At 55.9% G+C, this 19,334-nt stretch overlaps 1 protein-coding gene across 1 annotated transcript in view; it reads left to right on the forward strand.

Moving 5' to 3' along the window:
- Positions 1-19,334, forward strand: part of NPC1 (NPC intracellular cholesterol transporter 1) — a 38,473-nt gene that overhangs the window by 18,034 nt on the left and 1,105 nt on the right. The window contains exons 8-24 of the mRNA XM_081096693.1: positions 125-495; positions 1,418-1,644; positions 3,080-3,180; positions 5,777-5,879; positions 8,271-8,460; positions 8,890-9,072; positions 9,973-10,087; positions 11,559-11,686; positions 11,770-11,910; positions 13,057-13,146; positions 13,500-13,690; positions 13,956-14,071; positions 15,088-15,217; positions 16,528-16,728; positions 17,273-17,504; positions 18,131-18,244; positions 18,896-19,058. Coding sequence (XP_080952819.1) covers positions 125-495; positions 1,418-1,644; positions 3,080-3,180; positions 5,777-5,879; positions 8,271-8,460; positions 8,890-9,072; positions 9,973-10,087; positions 11,559-11,686; positions 11,770-11,910; positions 13,057-13,146; positions 13,500-13,690; positions 13,956-14,071; positions 15,088-15,217; positions 16,528-16,728; positions 17,273-17,504; positions 18,131-18,244; positions 18,896-19,058 — 2,796 coding nt within the window. The remainder of the gene's footprint in view (positions 1-124; positions 496-1,417; positions 1,645-3,079; positions 3,181-5,776; positions 5,880-8,270; positions 8,461-8,889; positions 9,073-9,972; positions 10,088-11,558; positions 11,687-11,769; positions 11,911-13,056; positions 13,147-13,499; positions 13,691-13,955; positions 14,072-15,087; positions 15,218-16,527; positions 16,729-17,272; positions 17,505-18,130; positions 18,245-18,895; positions 19,059-19,334) is intronic.

Genomic DNA, 19,334 nt, shown 5'->3' on the forward strand with positions numbered 1-19,334 from the left:
ATGCTGAGGGCCAGCGCACGGGGAGGTGCAGCCAGGACTCCTGCCAGGTGGAGGTGTAGCTGATGCTTTCCCTGCCCAACGTTCAGGAATGGCCTGGCCCTTACCACCCCCTCTTCTCCTTTAGGGGAGGCCTCCTGCTGCGACCCGCTTGGTGCCGCCTTCGAGGGCTGCTTGAGGCGGCTCTTCACCCGGTGGGGCTCCTTCTGTGTCCGAAACCCCGGCTGTGTCATTTTCTCCTCCCTGGCCTTCATTGCCGCCTGCTCCTCGGGCCTGGTGTTCGTCCGCATCACCACCAGCCCCGTGGACCTCTGGTCAGCCCCCAGCAGCCAGGCGCGCCTGGAGAAGGAGTACTTCGACACCCACTTCGGGCCTTTCTTCCGCACGGAGCAGCTCATCATCCAGGCGCCGCACACCGCCGTGCACACTTACGAGCCGTACCCCTCGGGGTCCGACGTGCCCTTCGGACCTCCGCTCGACAAAGGGATTCTGCACCAGGTACTCTGCGCCCGCAGACAGCGGTTCCAGGGCACACGGTGGTTTGCCGGCTTCACCACCAGCTCTGGGTGTGAGGGTGGTGGGAGATTAAAAACCTTAATGGTGAAAGTAAAGTGAGTCCTCAAGAAGGTGAATGACAGGTGTTGAACTGCATGAAAAATCCGCTTTTGTATGTGCTGCATCTGGTAGGTCTTGCTTCTTTCTAGAAGCTGGGGTGAGTGTTTCTGTACTGAAGCGTCTGTGTTCTAGTTCCCTTGGGAACCTGTGACTCTCCCCCTGGGCATTTAGAGATAATGTGCTAGAACCCAGAGGTCTGAGCCTTCCGGTCCTGTGCCCTGGGCAGAGCGGCCACTGCTCTGCCCTCAGGGGTGACGGTGCCACTGGCTGCAGCTACTGAGGCATCTGGGATGAGATCCACCTGTTCTCTCCATCGTGCTGGCCCCGGGGAAATGTGCCTGTGGACACACTGCCTCCCTCCTCCTGTTTAATCAGTGATTGCACAATGGCATTAAACGTTGGGCTTTAGCGGGTGTTGATGTGAGGGGCATGTTGGAGGAGAAGGCCTGCTTCTCTCTGCTGGCACTGCTGCTCCCTGCTGGCCCTACTGGTCACTGCTGCTCCCTGCCGGTCACTGCTGCTTCCTGCCGGTCACTGCTGGAGAAGGGTGTGAGGGATGAGGCTCATGTGCTCTGCCTGGTGATGGGGTTGCCTCCCCATCTCTCTGTACGCCTCGATATAGGGTCACCATCCCAGTTTGCCATCTTGGGTGTCATCAGATGCCCTGCCACACTGTGCCCCCATCTGCTCTGCTCTGTCTTAGGAAGGGTTTCCCCCAAGTACTCTATCTTCTGACCCCTCAGCAGCAGGGATGAGTCAGACTCAGAGAAATCTGACGTGTTTCCGGATTTGTATCTTGTTTCAGGTTCTTGACTTACAAACAGCCATTGAACACATCACTGCATCTTACAACAACGAGACCGTGACCCTCCAGGACATCTGCTTGGCCCCGCTCTCCCCGTATAACAAGAACTGCACCATCCTGAGTGTGTTAAATTACTTCCAGAACAGCCACTCCATGCTGGACCACGAGATAGGGGACGACTTCTTTATCTACGCAGATTACCACACGCACCTGCTGTACTGTGTCCGGTATGTGGCAGGTCGCTCGCTCGCCCCCCCCCCCCCCCACCGACATCCAAGCGCTTGCTGCTGCTGCACCCGTGTGGGCCGGGAGCCGGGGTGAGCACGGAGGCAGATTCCCAACAGAGGGGGCAGGGGGGCAGCCCTGGTGCCAGGCAGAGGCGGGCGTGGAGACGGTGAGCCGGGTGGGCAGGCAGGGTGCCGGCTTTGGGGTGGGACTGCTCAGAGGGAAAGGGAGCTGTGGACTCGGAGGAAGAGTCCACAGTGGACGGAGCGGCAAGTCAGGCCCAGGTGAGAGTCTGTGTTGAGGAGCCGCAGGTGCCTCTGCCGGAAGGAGGCTTGTGTCCGGACTGATAACACGTGGCATCATCAGTCACACAGCCACACACACAAATGTGAACGCTGCGGTGCCCTCCTTATGGTTCACATGAGTTTATGTGAGGACAGGAATGGTCTTGAGCCGGGCAGCGTCCCCTTGCCAAGGCGGCCGGCGGGGCAGGTTTAGATTCGGGCAGGAAAGCTGCTTCCTGCAGGAGGCGTGTCTGGCTGGCAGAGTGTCTATAATTCAGGCAGTTGGGCGGCCCCTGACGCCCTGCCCTGTGTCCTGGTCTGGCCTGGACACGCCTGTTCAGCCGGTCAGATGTCACCAGGGCTGTTCTTCACCGGGGGAGGTGCTCTGGCCATCTTGGCGGGCACCGCGTCTCAGGAGTGGAGCGCTCTGACTCCTCGCCTGGGGTGATGACCTTACGTTCTGTCTGTTCTTGTTCCTAAATGTGACCCTTTAGGGGCTGAGCTCCTGGCTGTCCTCCCTGGACCTTGCACAGACCCCGACTGTCTCCCTGACCCCTCTTTCCCACACACAGACCTCCTTCCGCTTTGTGCGCAGTTGTCTTTGGAGAGCAGCCCCTGCCCTGTCCCAGGTCTCGTTATTCCCGTGCCTTCAGGATGAAACACGATGCTTAGCCCAGCACGGAGCCCTCTTCTCATCATCTGTCACTTCCCAGGCCCCTCTCTCTTGGGAGTCCCCGCGGGGTCCCCCATGCTCTGGACACAGGACTTCTTGTTCCTCAAACTGCCACCTCTTGCTTTCTCCTCCCCCGATGCCTGTTCTTGCCCCGCCCCCACCCCCACACTGAGGTGCATGAACAGCCTACTCCCTCCCGGCGGATTCTCCCTGGGCCGGGGCCTGGCTCTGCACACGCTGCTCCTGTAGGGACTGCTCTTCCTGTGAGGCTGCTCCCTGTCTGCCCGGCACCGAGTGACGCGAGTCACGTCGTGCTGTGTTTCCTGCCTCGCTCAGGGAGTCCTGAGGAGCCTTAGGGCCCATGTGATGCTTGGATTTGTGGATGTTCTGTTGAATACATGAGTGAAAAACGGGGTGGCCTGGTCAGCAGTCAGGTCTCGGGTGGCCCGAGGCTGGTTCTAACGGGCTGTCTCCTCGCAGGGCTCCTGCCTCGCTGAACGACACCAGCCTGCTGCACGACCCCTGCCTGGGGACCTTCGGGGGGCCTGTGTTCCCGTGGCTGGTGCTGGGAGGCTATGACGGTGAGTGAGAGAATAGTGGGCCTGGCCTTGATTGACAGTCCAGTGGAAGTCATAAAGGCTTTACACATTCAACACTTGTATTAATCTCCTGTTTCTTTAATCCCAAATGCAATATCTCCTGTGGGTTTGTGTTTTTCTGGATTTAGGTCACACTTTAGGGAGCTGTGAAAAGTTAAGGGCGTGTCCCCGGGATCATGTAATTGCATATGTCACACAACATGCAGTGCAGCCTCAGGCACTCCCGAAACCCGGGGAGCCCACCTGTAGGACCCCACGGGATACGGGGGCCTCAGGCTGAGAACCCCTGTGACGGGAAGAGACGCCATGCCAGGTGGAGACCCAGAACACTGATGGATTCTTTTCTTTCTAAACCAATTGGCTAAGAACGCAGACACAGTTAAGGTGGGAGAGCCATTGGCTGAGAGCGCAGACACAGTTAAGGTGGGGTAGCCATTGGCTGAGAGCGCAGACACAGTTAAGGTGGGGGAGCCATTGGCTGAGAGCGCAGACACAGTTAAGGTGGGGGAGCCATTGGCTGAGAGCGCAGACACAGTTAAGGTGGGGGAGCCATTGGCTGAGAGCGCAGACACAGTTAAGGTAAGGGGAGCAGTTGGCTTTCTCTTTGCTGGTCCCCGTAGCACCTCGGGGTGGGTGGCCCGGCCGTGGGTGCTGACTCACATGGCGGCTCTGGCATCTGAAGCCTAATTACGGCGACTCCGTGGGTTTTCTCCACCCTAATGCAGAGGCGGATGTTTCCTAAGCCCTGCTCTGCCCGTAATAAAGTGCCATTTCTGTGGTGGGAAAGACGGCACCAGCTTGCTAGTCATAGCCGTCAGATTAAATTTGATCTCTACCTTATTCCTTCCACCAAAATGCATTCCAGATGGACCCCAGGTTGAAATGTAAGAAGGGAAACTATAAAGGACTAGAAGACAATACAGGAGGAATTTTTAAATGGAGAAGGCATTTCTAGCAAGATAAAACTCAGAGCCACCACAGGAATCACTGATGGATTTGACTACATCAGAACTTTAAATTCCTACATGGAGAGCAAACGCCAGAAGGGCTTAAAAAATAAAAGCAGCTCTGACCGGTTTGGCTCAGTGGATAGAGTGTCGGCCTGCGGACTGAAGGGTCCCAGGTTCGATTCCGGTCAAGGGCATGTACCTTGGTTGTAGGCGCATCCCCAGTAGGGGGTGTGCAGGAGGCAGCTGATCGATGTTTCTCTCTCATCAATGTTTGTAGCTCTCTATCCCTCTCCCTTCCTCTCTATAAAAAATCAATAAAATTAAAAAAAAATAAAATAAAAGCAATAAACTGGAGAAAAAATTAGTATTTAATATATAAAGAGCTCTTGTGTAAAAAGAGAAAAGGAGGGAAGCCATATGACAGTTAACATTACAGAGGGGACATGCTCCACCCCACTCCTAGGCAGTGACGGGCACTCACCTAAGTCTTCCTGCCTCACAGGTGAGCAAAGGGCTGTGAGCTCGGAACCGATGGGTGACGGCGGGGCAGCCACAGGTGGGGCGTGTGAACTGGGGCCTAGAATATAAACTCCAGGAAAAGGCAGGGGTCTCATCTCCTGTGTCCACTGATGTATCCATGGTACTTAAGTCCTGCCGGGCACTAAAGTGTCTCAGTAAATATTCTGTTGAGTGAAAAATAGGGTAGAATTTTGGTGGGCAATTTGGGAGAATCAGTCACAATTAGAAATGCAAAAACGTTTTGATTCGGTGATTGTAAGAATTGATTCTACAAATATGTACTTTGCATATTAAAAATAGAAGGTTAGTCCTTGTAGTAACTTCGTTGATGACTTTTTAAAAAATACATTTTATTGATTTTTTACAGAGAGGAAGGGAGAGAGATAGAGAGTTAGAAACATCGATGAGAGAGAAACATCGATCAGCTGCCTCCTGCACACCCCCCACTGGGATGTGCCCGCAACCCAGGTCTATGACCTTGAGCGGAATCGAACCTGGGACCCTTCAGTCCGCAGACTGATGCTCTATCCACCGAGCCAAACTGGTTTCGGCCGTTGATGATTTTAAAAACTAAATATATCCATCAGTGGGAGGTTGGTTACATTATACTAGACAATATTGTACAGCAGATTAAAGAATAAGGAAGCTCTTTCTGTACGAAAAGGAAACAGCCTCACGATACAAACGTAAAAGCGTAGTGTGCAGAATAGTGCGTGGCTGTTGTATAAAGAGAAGGAGGGGAGGGTATGTGTGTTTGCTTGTGCCTCTGTGGAGTGTCCTGGCAGGAGTCCCAGGATGGGCAGGGCCAAGAGAGCGAGGAGAGGAAGGAGAGGGACGCTCACTGACATCGCTCGGCTCTGCTGGGATGTGTGCTGCGGAATGAAATAAAAGGGTGTCTTCCCGGATGGCAGTGTGTGCTGCTTCCACAGAGAACCCGTTTCATTTGTTCCCCACGCTGCGCAGGCACCGTTTCAGGAACTGCTGTTCCGAGCGCTCGGGGCGTGGTCTGCAGCCCGGGAGAAGTCGCCAGCTGTCCGTCACTGCCCCTTGCACTGACCTACTTTTCTGCAAGCTGGTAACCTTGTCGATGTCACATTTTTCCTTTCTAGATCAAAACTACAATAACGCCACCGCCCTGGTGATGACCTTTCCTGTCAATAATTACTACAACGACACGGAGAAGCTCCAGAGGGCCCAGGCCTGGGAAAGAGAGTGAGTGCTCGCAGGGTGTGCGGGAAGCTGGGCACCAGCAGAGACCACCTGTGCCTCCTCCGCTAAACTACCCCCCCCCCCGCCCCCCGCATCTGAGTGATGTCTTTTCACTCGTTACCAGTGAGGTCTGTGAGTAAACGTACCTAAAACATTATTTGAACAGATCTCCCTACACAAAAGTGTGCATGCAGAAACTTTTCCTTCGTCATGTTCTAACAGCAAAAACGGGGAGCTAGCTGGATGTACGTTATTAGGAAGGCTTGAGTAAGTAGAAAGTGCTGCAGACATTCAGACAGGTGATAAGTGGTTCAAGATGCACTAAATAAACTCGCAGTCAGCACGTGTGAGTAAGCATATGCTGCCCATGCTGCCCACGCCCAGGAAGCTGTCCAGGCCGGCGTCACCGTGTCTGTGCCTCCAGGGAATGGGGCGACATGAGGAGGACGGGCTGTGACTCTCCATCATCTGCATCAAGTGCATTCTCCTAAAAAGCAGCTTTATCGAGACTGATCCACACCATACACTTCACCCCCTTAGTGAGAGCGTTCAGTTCAGCAGCTTTAGTATATTCACAGATGATGTGCCGCCGTCACCACAGCCAATGGTAGGACGGTCTTTACCTCAGAACGCAGCCCTGCCCCTTTAGCGACCACCCCCACCCTCTCGTCCTCACCTCCCAGCCTGTGCAGCCACTAACTGCTTTCTGTCTCCATGCACTTTCCTATTCTGGACTTGTTTATATGAATGGAATCATGTGTGTGAGATTCTGTGTCTGGCACCTTCCATGTAGCAAAATGTTGTCAAGGTTAATCCAGGCCGTGGCACGTGCCGGTCCCTTCCTTTCTGCGGCCGCGTGACGGTCCGTCCGTGGACATAGCGGGTTCTGGTGTCCATTCACCCGCTGAGGCAGGCGGGCGGTTGCTCCTGTGACTGTTGCGAATAATGCTGCTGTAGACATTTGTGCACGAGTGTCTGTGGGAGCTTTTTATTTCTCTTGGGTGTGTACTACGATTAGGATGGGTGGGTCACATGTCACTCAGGAACTGCCAGATGGTTTTCCAAAGTGACTGCACCACTTTACGTTCCCACCGCAGTGTGTGGCGGTTTCATGTTCCCCGTCCTTGTCAGCACAGCCTTGTCAGCTGTGATGTGGTTCCCTGGTGCCTGACGACTTCTAGCATCTCTTCACGCCCTTACTGCCTCCACATTACCTCCTCAGAGAGGTGTTTATTCATGTTCTTTATCCTTTTTTTAGCTGGTCATTTGTATTTTTGTGATTGTAGTATAAGAATTCTTATGTAGTCTGCACGTCCCTTATCAGATAACATGATTTCCAAGTATTTTCTCTCATTTTTTGGTTTTTGGTTTTTTGCTTTCTTGATGGTGTTCTCTGAGACACAGTCGTTTTTAACTTGGATGAAGCCCAATTTATCCAGTTTTTCTTTTGTTACTCGTGCTTTTTGTGTCATGGCTGGGAACCCTAACCCCCGGACGTGCAGATTCATGTCTGTGCTTTTCTGAGCGTCTCATTGTTTCAGCTCTCACATTAGGTCTTCGGTCCTTTTGAGCTCATTGTTGGATGTGGTGTGAGGTAAAGGTTCAGCGTTCTCTTGCATGTGGTATCCAGTTGTCCCCCACCATTTGCGGAAAAAGTTAGTCTTTTCCGCTGTTTGCTCCTCTGTTGGAAAGTAAGTGGACTCTGGTTCTGCTCCTTCACTCTGAATGTGTAGCCTGGCGCGGGCAGCTCACTCTGTTCACTCTCGTTTTGTGATGAATTGAAGTCAGGACATGCGGACCCTCCTGCTTGTTCTTGAAATAGCAGGTTTCGCTCTTCTGGGCCCCTTGCGATTCCCTGGGAATTTCAGAATCAACTCACCATCCCGCAAAGGAGTCAGCCAGGTTCTGATAGAGCTTCTTTAACCTGTGACCAGCTTTTAAATGATACTCCACAAGCATGTACTTTATCACAGTGCACAGACCGCACTGAGAAATCATCTTAGTGAAAGAGAATGAGACGAGGAACTGACTTCCGAATTTGTCCCAAACCGACTTAAACGGCAGAAAACTCAGGGTGTCGGGACTGTCTCCCTCCGTCTCCGCGGAGAAGATCTGAGTGCAGATAAGGCTGCGTCAGCGTGGCTTCGGGCGGAGAAGCTGGGAGGGCCCGGCCGGGTGACTCGTCCCCAGGTGCAGGGCTCAGTCCTCGGGGCTCAGAAGGAATCAGCCCACGAGTGTGCGAATAAGTGGAACAACAAGTCAGTCTCTCTTTTCCTCCCTAAAAAAGTTAATCAATAAAAATTTAAAAAACTTTTTTTAAAAGTTGGGAAGAAGTCCCTCACTTTGCTTTCACTCAGTTTTAACTAAAACTATAAACTTCTTCGTACTCTTTAGGTTTATTAACTTTGTGAAAAACTACAAGAACCCAAATCTCACCATTTCCTTCACTGCTGAGCGAAGTATTGAGGACGAACTAAACCGTGAGAGTAACAGTGACATCTCCACCGTGGTGACCAGCTACGCCGTCATGTTTCTGTACATTTCCGTCGCCTTGGGGCACATCCAGAGCTGCAGCAGGCTTCTGGTGCGGGCCTCTGGTGTGGGGTGCGGGCGCCTGTGTCGTTAGGAGTGGAGGGTGCAGCCTAGGCCCTGTTTTTGCCTCTTAATTTATCATGTTCAAACCTGCCTCAAATTCCCCTGTGCTTTTTTAGTTGTATTTAACATTCCCTATTCCCTGAATTTATTTCCTCAGTTCCAACTTTTTGGTTTGTCTTCAACTTAAAATTGATTTCACATGGTCCAAGTTTTTCTAATTTGTCTGCTTACCACCTAAGAATGGAAGCTCATGATATAACTTCTTTAGGAAGACCTAGACAATTTTTCTTATTTTTTCTCAAACTGCGAGTTGAGCTTTTAGCTCCAGTTGGGCCTTCCCGTGTGGCGGGTGGAGACAAGGCCATCAGTGGCAGGTCAGACAGGGCATGCTGACAGCGACGTCTTGGTTGCGTCCCAGGTGGATTCCAAGGTCTCCCTCGGCGTCGCGGGCATCTTCATCGTGCTGAGCTCGGTGGCCTGCTCGCTGGGCATCTTCAGCTACGCTGGGGTCCCCCTCACCCTCATTGTGATCGAGGTCATCCCCTTCCTGGTGCTGGCGGTCGGCGTGGACAACATCTTCATTCTGGTCCAGACCTACCAGGTGCGTGTCGTGTCTCACGGAGTGTGGCAGCCACGGGCGAGCTCCACGAGCGCCGCTCGGCTCCACGCAGAGTGTGTGCGGACACTCAGACCCGCCTTCCCTCTGGTGTCCGTCATGAGCGCCGCTCGGCTCCACGCAGAGTGTGTGCGGACACTCAGACCCCCCTTCCCTCTGGTGTCCGTCACTTGTTCTGCATATTGGGGACCAAGAAGTTCACCCCCTCTTTGGTTGGTATGATAAGGTGAGAATCTGATTTTAAACATGTTCAGTACAGTGTCCCAAAAGAATGTGTACGTACACACTTTAACAGCTGATTCTACTACGTTTGAAAATGAAGTGTATTTTTAAAAACACTGCCTTTATAATTATCGGAAGTGTGCGCATACATTTTGGGGGACACCCTCTACACATGCAAAAAGGGCTAACGGGCTGTGGAGAATACTTTGGGTGCAAGTGCTATGGAATGATTCTCCGCGTAGTGTGGAAGGAGAGACTTGTCAGAGGTGCCACTAACAGGACTGCAGGTCAGCACAGGACCCGCCAGGTAGAAAACGGTCTCCATCACTGTTCTCACCTGGCCCCGCCTTGTCCGTAGCCTTCCCTGCGTGGGACTCAGTGGCCCATAAGTGGCTCGTCATTTCACGATCGGCCGTCTGCAGCCCGCACCCCCATGTACTTTCCTCAGAAGTGACCCAGCCTTTGCTGGAGCCTCGCCTGTCACCTCGCCCAGGCGTCAGGAACACCCTGAATGAACTAGCCTGAGACCTGCCGGGTCCCCCACCAAAGATTACGTTCAATCCGTAGATGCCACTAACCATTTTCCTTTACTGTTAACACAGAAGCAAAGCGGTGGCGTGGTGACTGAGAAACGTTCATGTTGCATGCTTGATTTTTTTAAAGAGAGACGAACGCCTTGAAGGGGAGACCCTGGACCAGCAGCTGGGCAGGGTCCTGGGAGAAGTGGCCCCCAGCATGTTCCTGTCGTCCTTTTCAGAGACGGTGGCTTTTTTCTTAGGTAATCGGCTGCAGCTGCTGGGGAGGGGCCTGGTGTGTGACGTGCCCCTCTGCTCTTCCTTCCTGAGCTGCACTGAGCGGGGAGGTGCCATGTGGACGCCAGAGAGCGTGGGACAGGTCCTGGTGTCCGTTAGCCAGTGTCGTCTTCCTGCGTCTTCCAGGCAGTGTCTCTCTTGGGGTCCAGGTGCCTAGGACTCCTCTGCCACTTCCCCTGTCTGGCACCCACGGCAGATGTTGGTATTTGAAAATAGCTTCTCGCACAGCCACGGGTTCCTCAGAACAGCCCTCCAGGCAGCAGCTCCAAACCGCAGGCAGCAGCTGCAGGGCGCGCACGCTGTTGTCCGGGCAGTCGTCCTGTGCACGCGCTCACGGGACCCGCGTGGTGATAAGCTGGGTTCTCAGGTCTTTCCTCAGCCCAAGGAGCTGGAACAGAACCAGCACTTTCACAGTCCTTCCTCCTGGGGAAGTCAGCCAGTCCCAGGCCGCTGTCTCTGCCCGCCTCTGGCGTGTAGTGAGAGAAGCGGCTCATCCTCTGGAGAGGAGGCCGGTCAGGCTCGCCCAGAAGTCAGAGGAGGCACAGCCCACACAGGCCTGCGGGCCACCAGGCCTTCACGGCGAGTAGGGCCTCGCAGGGGCAGCCTCTCAGCACGGACATTCCCACGGAGCCCCGAGCCCTGCGACCCTGCCTGAGCTCCTCTCATGGTGCAGGTGCAAAGCAGCTAGTTCCCCTCTCAGCTCCAGGGCGAGACCCAGGGCGAGTGGGAGGGTGGGCGCAGCTGCTGCGCCTCAGGCGGACACGGGGAGACACGGCGGGGGCTGCGGGGCAGGTCCGAGCGTCCTGTCCTGTCCAGTGTGTCGCCGGCCCAGTGCTGCGGGCCAGGCTTTTCCTCAGCAGCACTGAGAAGCAGACTCACTGCTAAACATGGGCTCCTGGTTTTACCTTCTAAGTGTGTTACGTTTAAGATGGCTTGTAGGGTGTGGGCCAAGCAGGCTGCAGTGCCCGTGGGCCCGGAGCGGCCAGCTTCCGTGAGTCTGAGCCGCGCTGTGGGGGTGGAGCTCCCTCATGTGGCTGTAAATACACAGAGACTGATGTTGGTGTGACAGCAGATGGGAACGTGTCCCTCTTACGGGGACAGGGAGGGCCCCGTGAGAATGGCCTGTGCTAGTGGCTCTCAGGCATTGATGTGCACACATTGGCTCAGAGAGCCTATGAAATACTCGGGAATTGGGGTGAAGTCCACTGTCTGGTTAAGCGGGTGGGGCCGAGCCCAGGAACCTGCATGTTAACTCCCAGGTGGTTCTGATGCTGACAGCCTCCTCTCAGCTCGGGTCCCTCCCGAGACCAGCACCCTTTGGAGGCGGGGGGCGGGGAGCAGCTCCTCGTGTTCTCTGGACCCAGGAGCGTGCGACGCGCCAGCGCCCTCTGCGGTGAGTGGCAGTGACGGCCGCCTCCCTCCCACCCGCCACCCCAGGAGCCCTGTCGGTGATGCCCGCCGTGCACACCTTCTCGCTGTTTGCGGGGATGGCCGTCCTCATCGACTTCCTGCTCCAGATCACCTGCTTCGTCAGCCTCCTGGGGTTGGACGTGAAGCGTCAGGAGGTGAGTTGTTACCAGGTTGCAGGCTGTTCCACCTGGAGTCTGACGCGCTGGAGGGCATGACCTTTGCGCCCTTTGTCCCTCAGAACAACCGGCTGGACATCCTGTGCTGTGTCCGCGGCGGCGAGGATGGCGCCGGCCTCCAGGCCTCCGAGAGCTGCTTGTTCCGTTTCTTCCGAGACTCCTACTCCCCACTGCTGCTCAAGGCCTGGATGCGGCCAATCGTGGTGGGAACTCACTGGGTTTCCTTCCTCTTTTCTCCCGGCACAGACTCTGTCCCGTGCCTCCTAAGAACCGCACACATTGGTCTCCGACAGCTGTCAGCTGCGTGTGCAGAAACAAAGCTGATACGGACAAATACGTACTAGTAAATGCTTATTTTTTAAAATATATTTTTATTGATTTCATAGAGGAAGGTAGAGGGAAAGAGATAGAAACATCAATGTTGAGAGAGAATCATCAATCAACTGCCTCCTGCACGCCCCCTACTGAGGATCGAGTCTGCAACCTGGGCATGTGCCCTAACAGTTGAACCCTGACCTCCTGGTTCATAGGTCAATGCTCAATCGCTGAGCCACGCTGGCCGGGCGTAAATGTTTTTAGCTATTTTTTTGCAGTCAATGTAAGCAAGAGCTTTTGTTTTGAGTTTTTATTTTGGAATAATTATAGGTTGAGTTGTAAGGTACAGAGGGGCCCAGATTCCCTTCGCCCAGTTCCTCCGTGTCTCACATAGTTGTAATTCAGTCTCAAAACCAGGACTTGGACTGGGCACAGAGGGCGGGTCTGGTTCCTGTCCTTTTATCCCCCGTGAAGATTCATGGACCTGCCACACAGTGAAGATCCGTGACCAGGGGTCTCCCGTGCTGCCCCCGAAGTGTCGCGCGCCCCCTCCCCTGTCCCCGCAGCACCTCGATCTCTGGTCCTCGCGACCAGCAGAGCTGTTTATAGTTTCTATACGGGATGTGGTCCCAGCTGCTGTCTGTCACTGCTCCACTAAGAAAACGTTAGTTTCCAGTGACGGGGGAAGTAAGAGCAGCTGTGGCTCACTGAGCACTGGTGTCAGGTGCTGCGCTGAAGTCTAGATCATGCCTAGATTTTCCTTGTTTCGTCCACAAAACGGCTGGCATTAGAGTCTTCGTTTCCCTGGTGTATTGAGGAGATGGAAGCTAAGAGGCTTAGCACTTCCCCTTGTCCCCTGTGTGCACGGAGCGGCCGCCTGTGAGCCAGGTGTTCCGACTCTAGACGCCCGTCCTCCGTGTGCTGGGTGTGCCATTCAGGCTTGCTGTCCAGTTTAGGGGGGCCTGTGCTCTGTGTGCGGAGCCTTACTCAGCTCCTTGTAACCAGCAGTGCTTCTGTGACCCACCCCATTCCAGATGGCCGTGTTCGTGGGCGTTCTCTCCTTTAGCATCGCCGTCCTGAACAAGGTGGAAATTGGATTGGACCAGTCCCTTTCAATGCCAGAAGTAAGATGCCTTTATTTTAACGTACTCGGTCAGGGGTGGATACATTTCCAAATGTGCACACAGATGGTTCAGGTTAATGCCTGCTGTGCCTGCCAGTGCTGACGGGGCCTCCTGTGACCTCAGCTGCCACAGGCTGTGCGGTGGGGCCTGGCACTATGAGCCCAGACAGTGCTGGGCACAGCACAGGTGCGAGCAGCAGGCTGACCCTATGAGGCCCCCTCCTGACAGCGGGACCTGCGGGAGCACCAGAGCCCAGGAGGGTGGGAACGGGACCAGCTATGCAGGGAGTCCTGACCGGGCCTCATCAGACGCCCTCAGCGCGCCCACACTCTTCCTGCGGCCTCTTCTTCCAGGATTCCTACGTGATGGACTATTTCAGGTCCCTCAGCCAGTTCCTGCACGCGGGCCCACCCGTCTACTTCGTGGTGGAGGAGGGGCTGGACTACACATCCCTGCAGGGGCAGAACCTGGTGTGCGGGGGCATGGGCTGCAACAACGACTCGCTGGTGCAGCAGCTGTTCGACGCGGCCGAGCTGGATGCCTAGTGAGTACCTGTCCCCGGGCTGCCTGAGGAAAGTTCTCCCTGAAAAGGTATTTTCTCGGGAAATGAGGTTTTCGGAACATATGCTGACTCGAGCCTTCCCTGAGCAAAGCCTTTAGAGGACTAACGTACCGCCTGGGCTCAGGGTTCCAGGAGGGCCAGTGCAGCATCCTTCCGCCCGGCAGCAGCGTTGGGTGCAGCCGGGAAGCTGGGTGTCATGAGCAGGGCCGGCCTGGGGCTCCCGGGGTCACGCTCCTCTCCCCCCCAGCACCCGGATCGGCTTCGCCCCCTCGTCCTGGATCGACGACTACTTCGACTGGGTCAAGCCGCAGTCCTCGTGCTGCCGGGTCCACAGCGGCTCCGGGCAGTTCTGCAACGCCTCGGGTACGTCGCCCCCGAGTCTGTCCTGCTTTTCTGAAAAGTGTGGTGACGTGGAAATCGCGTGGCACTCACCTCCGCGTGTGCCCACTCGCTGCCTGCGCTGGGTCTCGTCCCTTCCTCAGTCACTCGCTGTCCCCCCAGGGCTGCAGGCTGAGCCAGGCCTGAGTCAGGAGCTCTGGTTTCAGAGTTGGGGTTTCTCGTCTTTTCCAACGACGCCAGTCGCCTCCTGCTGGGTATCGGCCGTCTGCTCTGTGGCTGCCCTGTGGTCGCTGAGAGTCGAGGTCGTCCCAGCGTTTCCTTGATAAACACATGGGAGCCCTGGCTCCGTGATGCCCATGAGGCCGTCCTTCACGCAGGGCACCTTCACGCAGGGCACCTTCACACAGGGCACCTTCACTCAGGGCACCTTCACGCAGGGCACCTTCACGCAGGGCACCTTCACGCAGGGCACCTTCACGCAGGGCACCTTCACGCAGGGCACCTTCACTCAGGGCACCTTCACTCAGGGCACCTTCACACAGGGCACCTTCACGCAGGGCACCTTCACTCAGGGCACCTTCACGCAGGGCACCTTCACGCAGGGCCCCTTCACGCAGGGCACCTTCACGCAAGGCACCTTCACTCAGGGCACCTTCACACAGGGCACCTTCACTCAGGGCACCTTCACACAGGGCACCTTCACACAGGGCACCTTCACTCAGGGCACCTTCACTCAGGGCACCTTCACGCAGGGCACCTTCACTCAGGGCACCTTCACGCAGGGCACCTTCACTCAGGGCACCTTCACGCAGGGCACCTTCACGCAGGGCACCTTCATGCAGGGCCCCTTCACGCAGGGAAGGTCGTGTTATAGCCAAGATGGAGGTGGCATCTCAGTCAAATGCGTCCGACTGTGAAACTCACAGGAGCTTAAGCTTTTGGATAAGGAAAAGGATTCAGGAAAAGGTACTCATAAATGTTTTAAAGTGAAATCTGGAGACCCATTCTCTTTTCCTTGGCTCCTTCCTCGTTTCTGCTAGTGGCCGACCCTGGCTGCATCCGCTGCAGGCCTCTGACTCCCGAGGGCAAACAGCGGCCCCAGGGGGGAGACTTCATGCGCTTCCTGCCCATGTTCCTCTCCGACAACCCGAACCCCAAGTGTGGCAAAGGGTAAGTGAGCCCGCGATGTGCACCCCCTGTTTTCAGGTAAAACTCGGGGAGGGCGGGGTTAGCCACAGTGTGCGGGAGAGGCCCTCTTTCCGCCCTCCTCACCCTTTCCTGATCTCTGGGAGAGAAAGAAACCCCAGACACCTTCCAGGAAGCTCCTCGCTGTCTCCAGCCAACTGCATCTTGGCTGGGCACTTGCTCCCTGGGCATCTCTGTCCGGCCCTCCTGCTGGTCCGTGGGCGGAGAGGAGTGGTCTGTTCCGTGTCTGTGGGCGCAGGGGCCAGTGTCTGCCCTGGTGAGATCATCCTAGGCCCGTGGTCGGCAAACCGCGGCTCGCGAGCCACATGTGGCTCTTTGGCCCCTTGAGTGTGGCTCTTCCACAAAATACCACGTGTGGGCGCGCACATACAGTGCGATTGAAACTTTGTGGCCCATGTGCAGAAGTCGGTATTTTGTGGAAGAGCCACACTCAAGGGGCCAAAGAGCCGCATGTGGCTCGCGAGCTGCAGTTTGCCGACCACTGTCCTAGGCTAAGGCTTAGATGGTTTGGGCCCCACTGTGCTGCTCCCCAGCCTGTGCCTGCAGCCAGGCCGCCGTCCCCACAGAAGCAGGACATCTGGCCTGGAGATGGGGATCCGGGGGAGGGGGAGGGCGGCTCGGGAGCTGTCGTAGGAGAGGATGCCTGTCAGGTAGGTCCGGACATCCTGTTTTCTCCCAGGAATACAGATTAGTCCCGAGTCCATCACTCGTTAGTCACGGAGAGCGTGTCTGTTCTGAGACCTGTACCAGGCTCTCTGGGAGTGAAGTGAAATAGAAATGGACCTTGCGTCTGGGTCTGGGTCTGTCCTGCACAGAATGAGCCCTGTGAGCTCAGCCTGCACGAAGCAGTGGCCACCACCTGTGCCGTGTCCTGCAGGCACCACGACCTCTTCCCCAGCTCGCCACGCAGCCGCGTTGGCAATGTGCCCGTCCGCAGAGACGATGCTTCGCCCAAGTGCAGGGACCTGCCGAGGGCTCCGGGCCACGTTGCAGGCCGGCCTCATGCCACGGCCTTCCTTCCCCACTTCCTGTTTCACATCATTGCTGAGCAGACTCATGTGAAAACGCATTGGCTGCGAGCAGAGCCAGATGAGAAACAGTAGCAGCTGTGCACCAACCGCCAGAGTGGGGAGAAGCCAGAGGGAGGCAAGAGCCAGCCCTTCAGCGTCCCCACGAGGACCGGCCCCGCGCCCGGCCAGCGGCTCCCCTGTGCCTGCGCGGACTCTGCGGGGTGTGCAGAGCGCGGTCCTTCTGACACCACTGTCTTCTCCCAGAGGACATGCTGCCTACGGGTCGGCCGTTAACATCCTGGGCAACGACACAGGTGTGGGCGCCACCTACTTCATGACCTACCACACCGTGCTCCAGACCTCTGCTGACTTCATCGACGCCATGAGAAAGGCCCGGCTCATTGCTGGTAACATCACCCAGACCATGAGCCAGGGAGGAAGCAACTACCGTGTGTTTCCATACAGGTGGGCGTGGCTTGTACACATGGGGTGTCCTAGGGATGGGCCACACCTGTCCGGCAGGGGACGGCCCTCACCTGTATGGCAGGGGATGGCCCTCGCCTGTCCGGCAGGGGACGGCCCTCGCCTGTCCGGCAGGGGATGGATGTTTTTCTGGGACAAGCTCTCAGAGGGGTGTCCTGATTCCTGGGAAGAGCTGTGAACTTGGCAGAAAACCAGTTCTCCTCTGGCCCTGCACAGCCCCATTGGCCTGAGATAATTTTGGGATAGAGCAGTAGTTGTTTTTTCAAAATGCCCTGGAATAGTTTTTATAAATGCCTGCAAAGCAGGGTAGGCTGGGATTATGAACAAAAACTTGATATAAAAGACGGGCATAGGGTCATTGCTAGGCCTTGGGGGCAGTGGTCATCGCAGGCCCACTGAATCCCTGCCCGAGTCCTGCTATCCCAGGGTGTTCTGCACAGCTCTGCTGCCTGCTCCTGGGGTGGCATGGCGGCTGGAGGGGGTGGAGCTTCCAGGAAGGACGGCTGACGGTCTCCCCCTCCCACAGTGTGTTCTACGTCTTCTACGAGCAGTACCTGACCATCATAGAGGACACCGTCTTCAACCTCTGCGTGTCCCTGGGGGCCATCTTCCTGGTGACCGTGGTGCTGCTGGGCTGCGAGCTGTGGTCTGCGGTGATCATGTGTGTCACCATCGCCATGATCCTGGTCAACATGTTTGGTGTCATGTGGCTGTGGGGCATCAGCCTGAACGCGGTCTCCCTGGTCAACCTGGTCATGGTGAGTTCTGGGTCACTTCCTGGTGCCCGTTTCCAGGAGAGACGGCCCAGCTCTCCTCTCCCTGCACATGGAGGCGGGGCCACAGGCGGGTGAGTGGGACTGGACGTCACGGGCACCAGTGGAGTGTGATGTCATGGCCTAGCGTGGCGGGTATTTTGCCTTTCTTTTTCTATAGGGTTTGCAAAAACAGCCTAATGACAGCAACAAGGTCACTTATTTAGAAATATTGCCCCCTCCCTGGTGGAATTCTCGGACCAATACCTTTTGCTTCCCATAGTTAATAATTAATTAGTCTTGATGCTGGGAGCGTTCAAGCAGGTATTAACAGAAAGTAGCAGCAGTCCATGCTGTTCAGATGTGGCCACTGCGTCAGGCGGAGTGGCCCGTGCCGGGCGTGGGGGTGCCCGCTTCCCCTGAGACAAGCAGACATGCTGTATGATCCGGGGCGCTGGGCGCCTCCCCGACGGCCCCCCCAGTCCTCAGGGCATTCAGGCTGGTGTCACGGGGCTTCTCAGTGCTCGTCCGCGCGGATTCTTAGGGCCCTCCCCCGGGGTGCCCTGGGAAGGGGTGGCTGCCTGTGGTTTCAGCCAGAAACGGCGGGTCGTCAAGGAGGCACTTCCTTGCAGAGCTGCGGCATCTCGGTGGAGTTCTGCTCCCACATCACCAGGGCCTTCACAGTGAGCGCGAAGGGGAGCCGCGTGGCGCGTGCAGAGGAGGCGCTCTCCCACATGGGCAGCTCCGTGAGTAACGCGGGGGTGTCGGTGTGGACTGAGCTCGGCCAGCCAGTGCTCAGGAGGGAATCCGCATCCTCTGCTCAGCAGCAGCTCCTGGGGTGACGAGGTGTCAGGCAGTTCATGCAATAGCTGTACCCGGCTGCTTTACCACGTTCCTGTGGGTGAAAGCTCTTGGGGCGGCCGGGTGGCCGAAGCAGGAAGAACAGGGTGGATGTGAGCGAGCAGGAGCCTTTGCCACGAGCCCAGGCCAGCGATGGGCGGGCAGCAGGGTCCAGTGAGCGGTCTGTCCTGTGTCTGCACACACCCTGGCTTAACCCACCAACCACTTGTTACTGAAGAGGGACTGTTACCGAGTAACACAAACCTTGTTTTGTAACCATTTTATACTTAAACTGGTTTTCAACAGAAAATATTAAGAAATGTGTGAATAGTGTCTATGCAGGAACATAAGCTTTTTCCCTTGTACACTGTCTTTGTTCCAGGCTCACAAGCACTACATAAAGCATTTTAAGTTGCACATCATGTCCTTAGCAGGAACTCTGAAAGCTGGGCCTCAGGCCCCCATGACTTTTGACCTTGACAGTTAAGAAGTCCCTGTATGAGGAAATGTGCGCTTATGATTGGGGACTAGAGCAGGTCTAACACCCTCTCTTTCAGGTATTCAGTGGAATCACACTTACAAAATTTGGAGGGATCGTGGTGTTGGCCTTTGCCAAGTCTCAGATCTTCCAGATATTTTACTTCAGGATGTACCTAGCTATGGTCTTGCTGGGAGCCACGCACGGGCTGGTCTTCCTTCCTGTCCTCCTCAGCTACATAGGTGAGCTGTCTGACCTCAGTGAGGGGTGGGAAGCCTGTGGCCACAGGAGACAGGTGCCTAAAGCATCTCTGAAGGATTTGAACTGTGCTGATGGGTCATTTACAAGCGGGACTGAGCGAGCGGTCTCAGAAGACTCATGTCCCCGCACCTCAGTGCATGGCCAAGACTGCCTGGCTGAACAGGCCCTGAGGGCCGGGCGGGAACGAGTTTGAATGTCGGCCCAGGCAGCGCCGCCTCCACTGAGACACGTGGCCACAGCCCGCAGTGCGGCTGAGC

The sequence above is a fragment of the Myotis nattereri genome (genome assembly GCF_964212035.1).
Source record: "Myotis nattereri genome assembly, chromosome: 8".
Taxonomy (NCBI): Eukaryota; Metazoa; Chordata; class Mammalia; order Chiroptera; family Vespertilionidae; genus Myotis; species Myotis nattereri.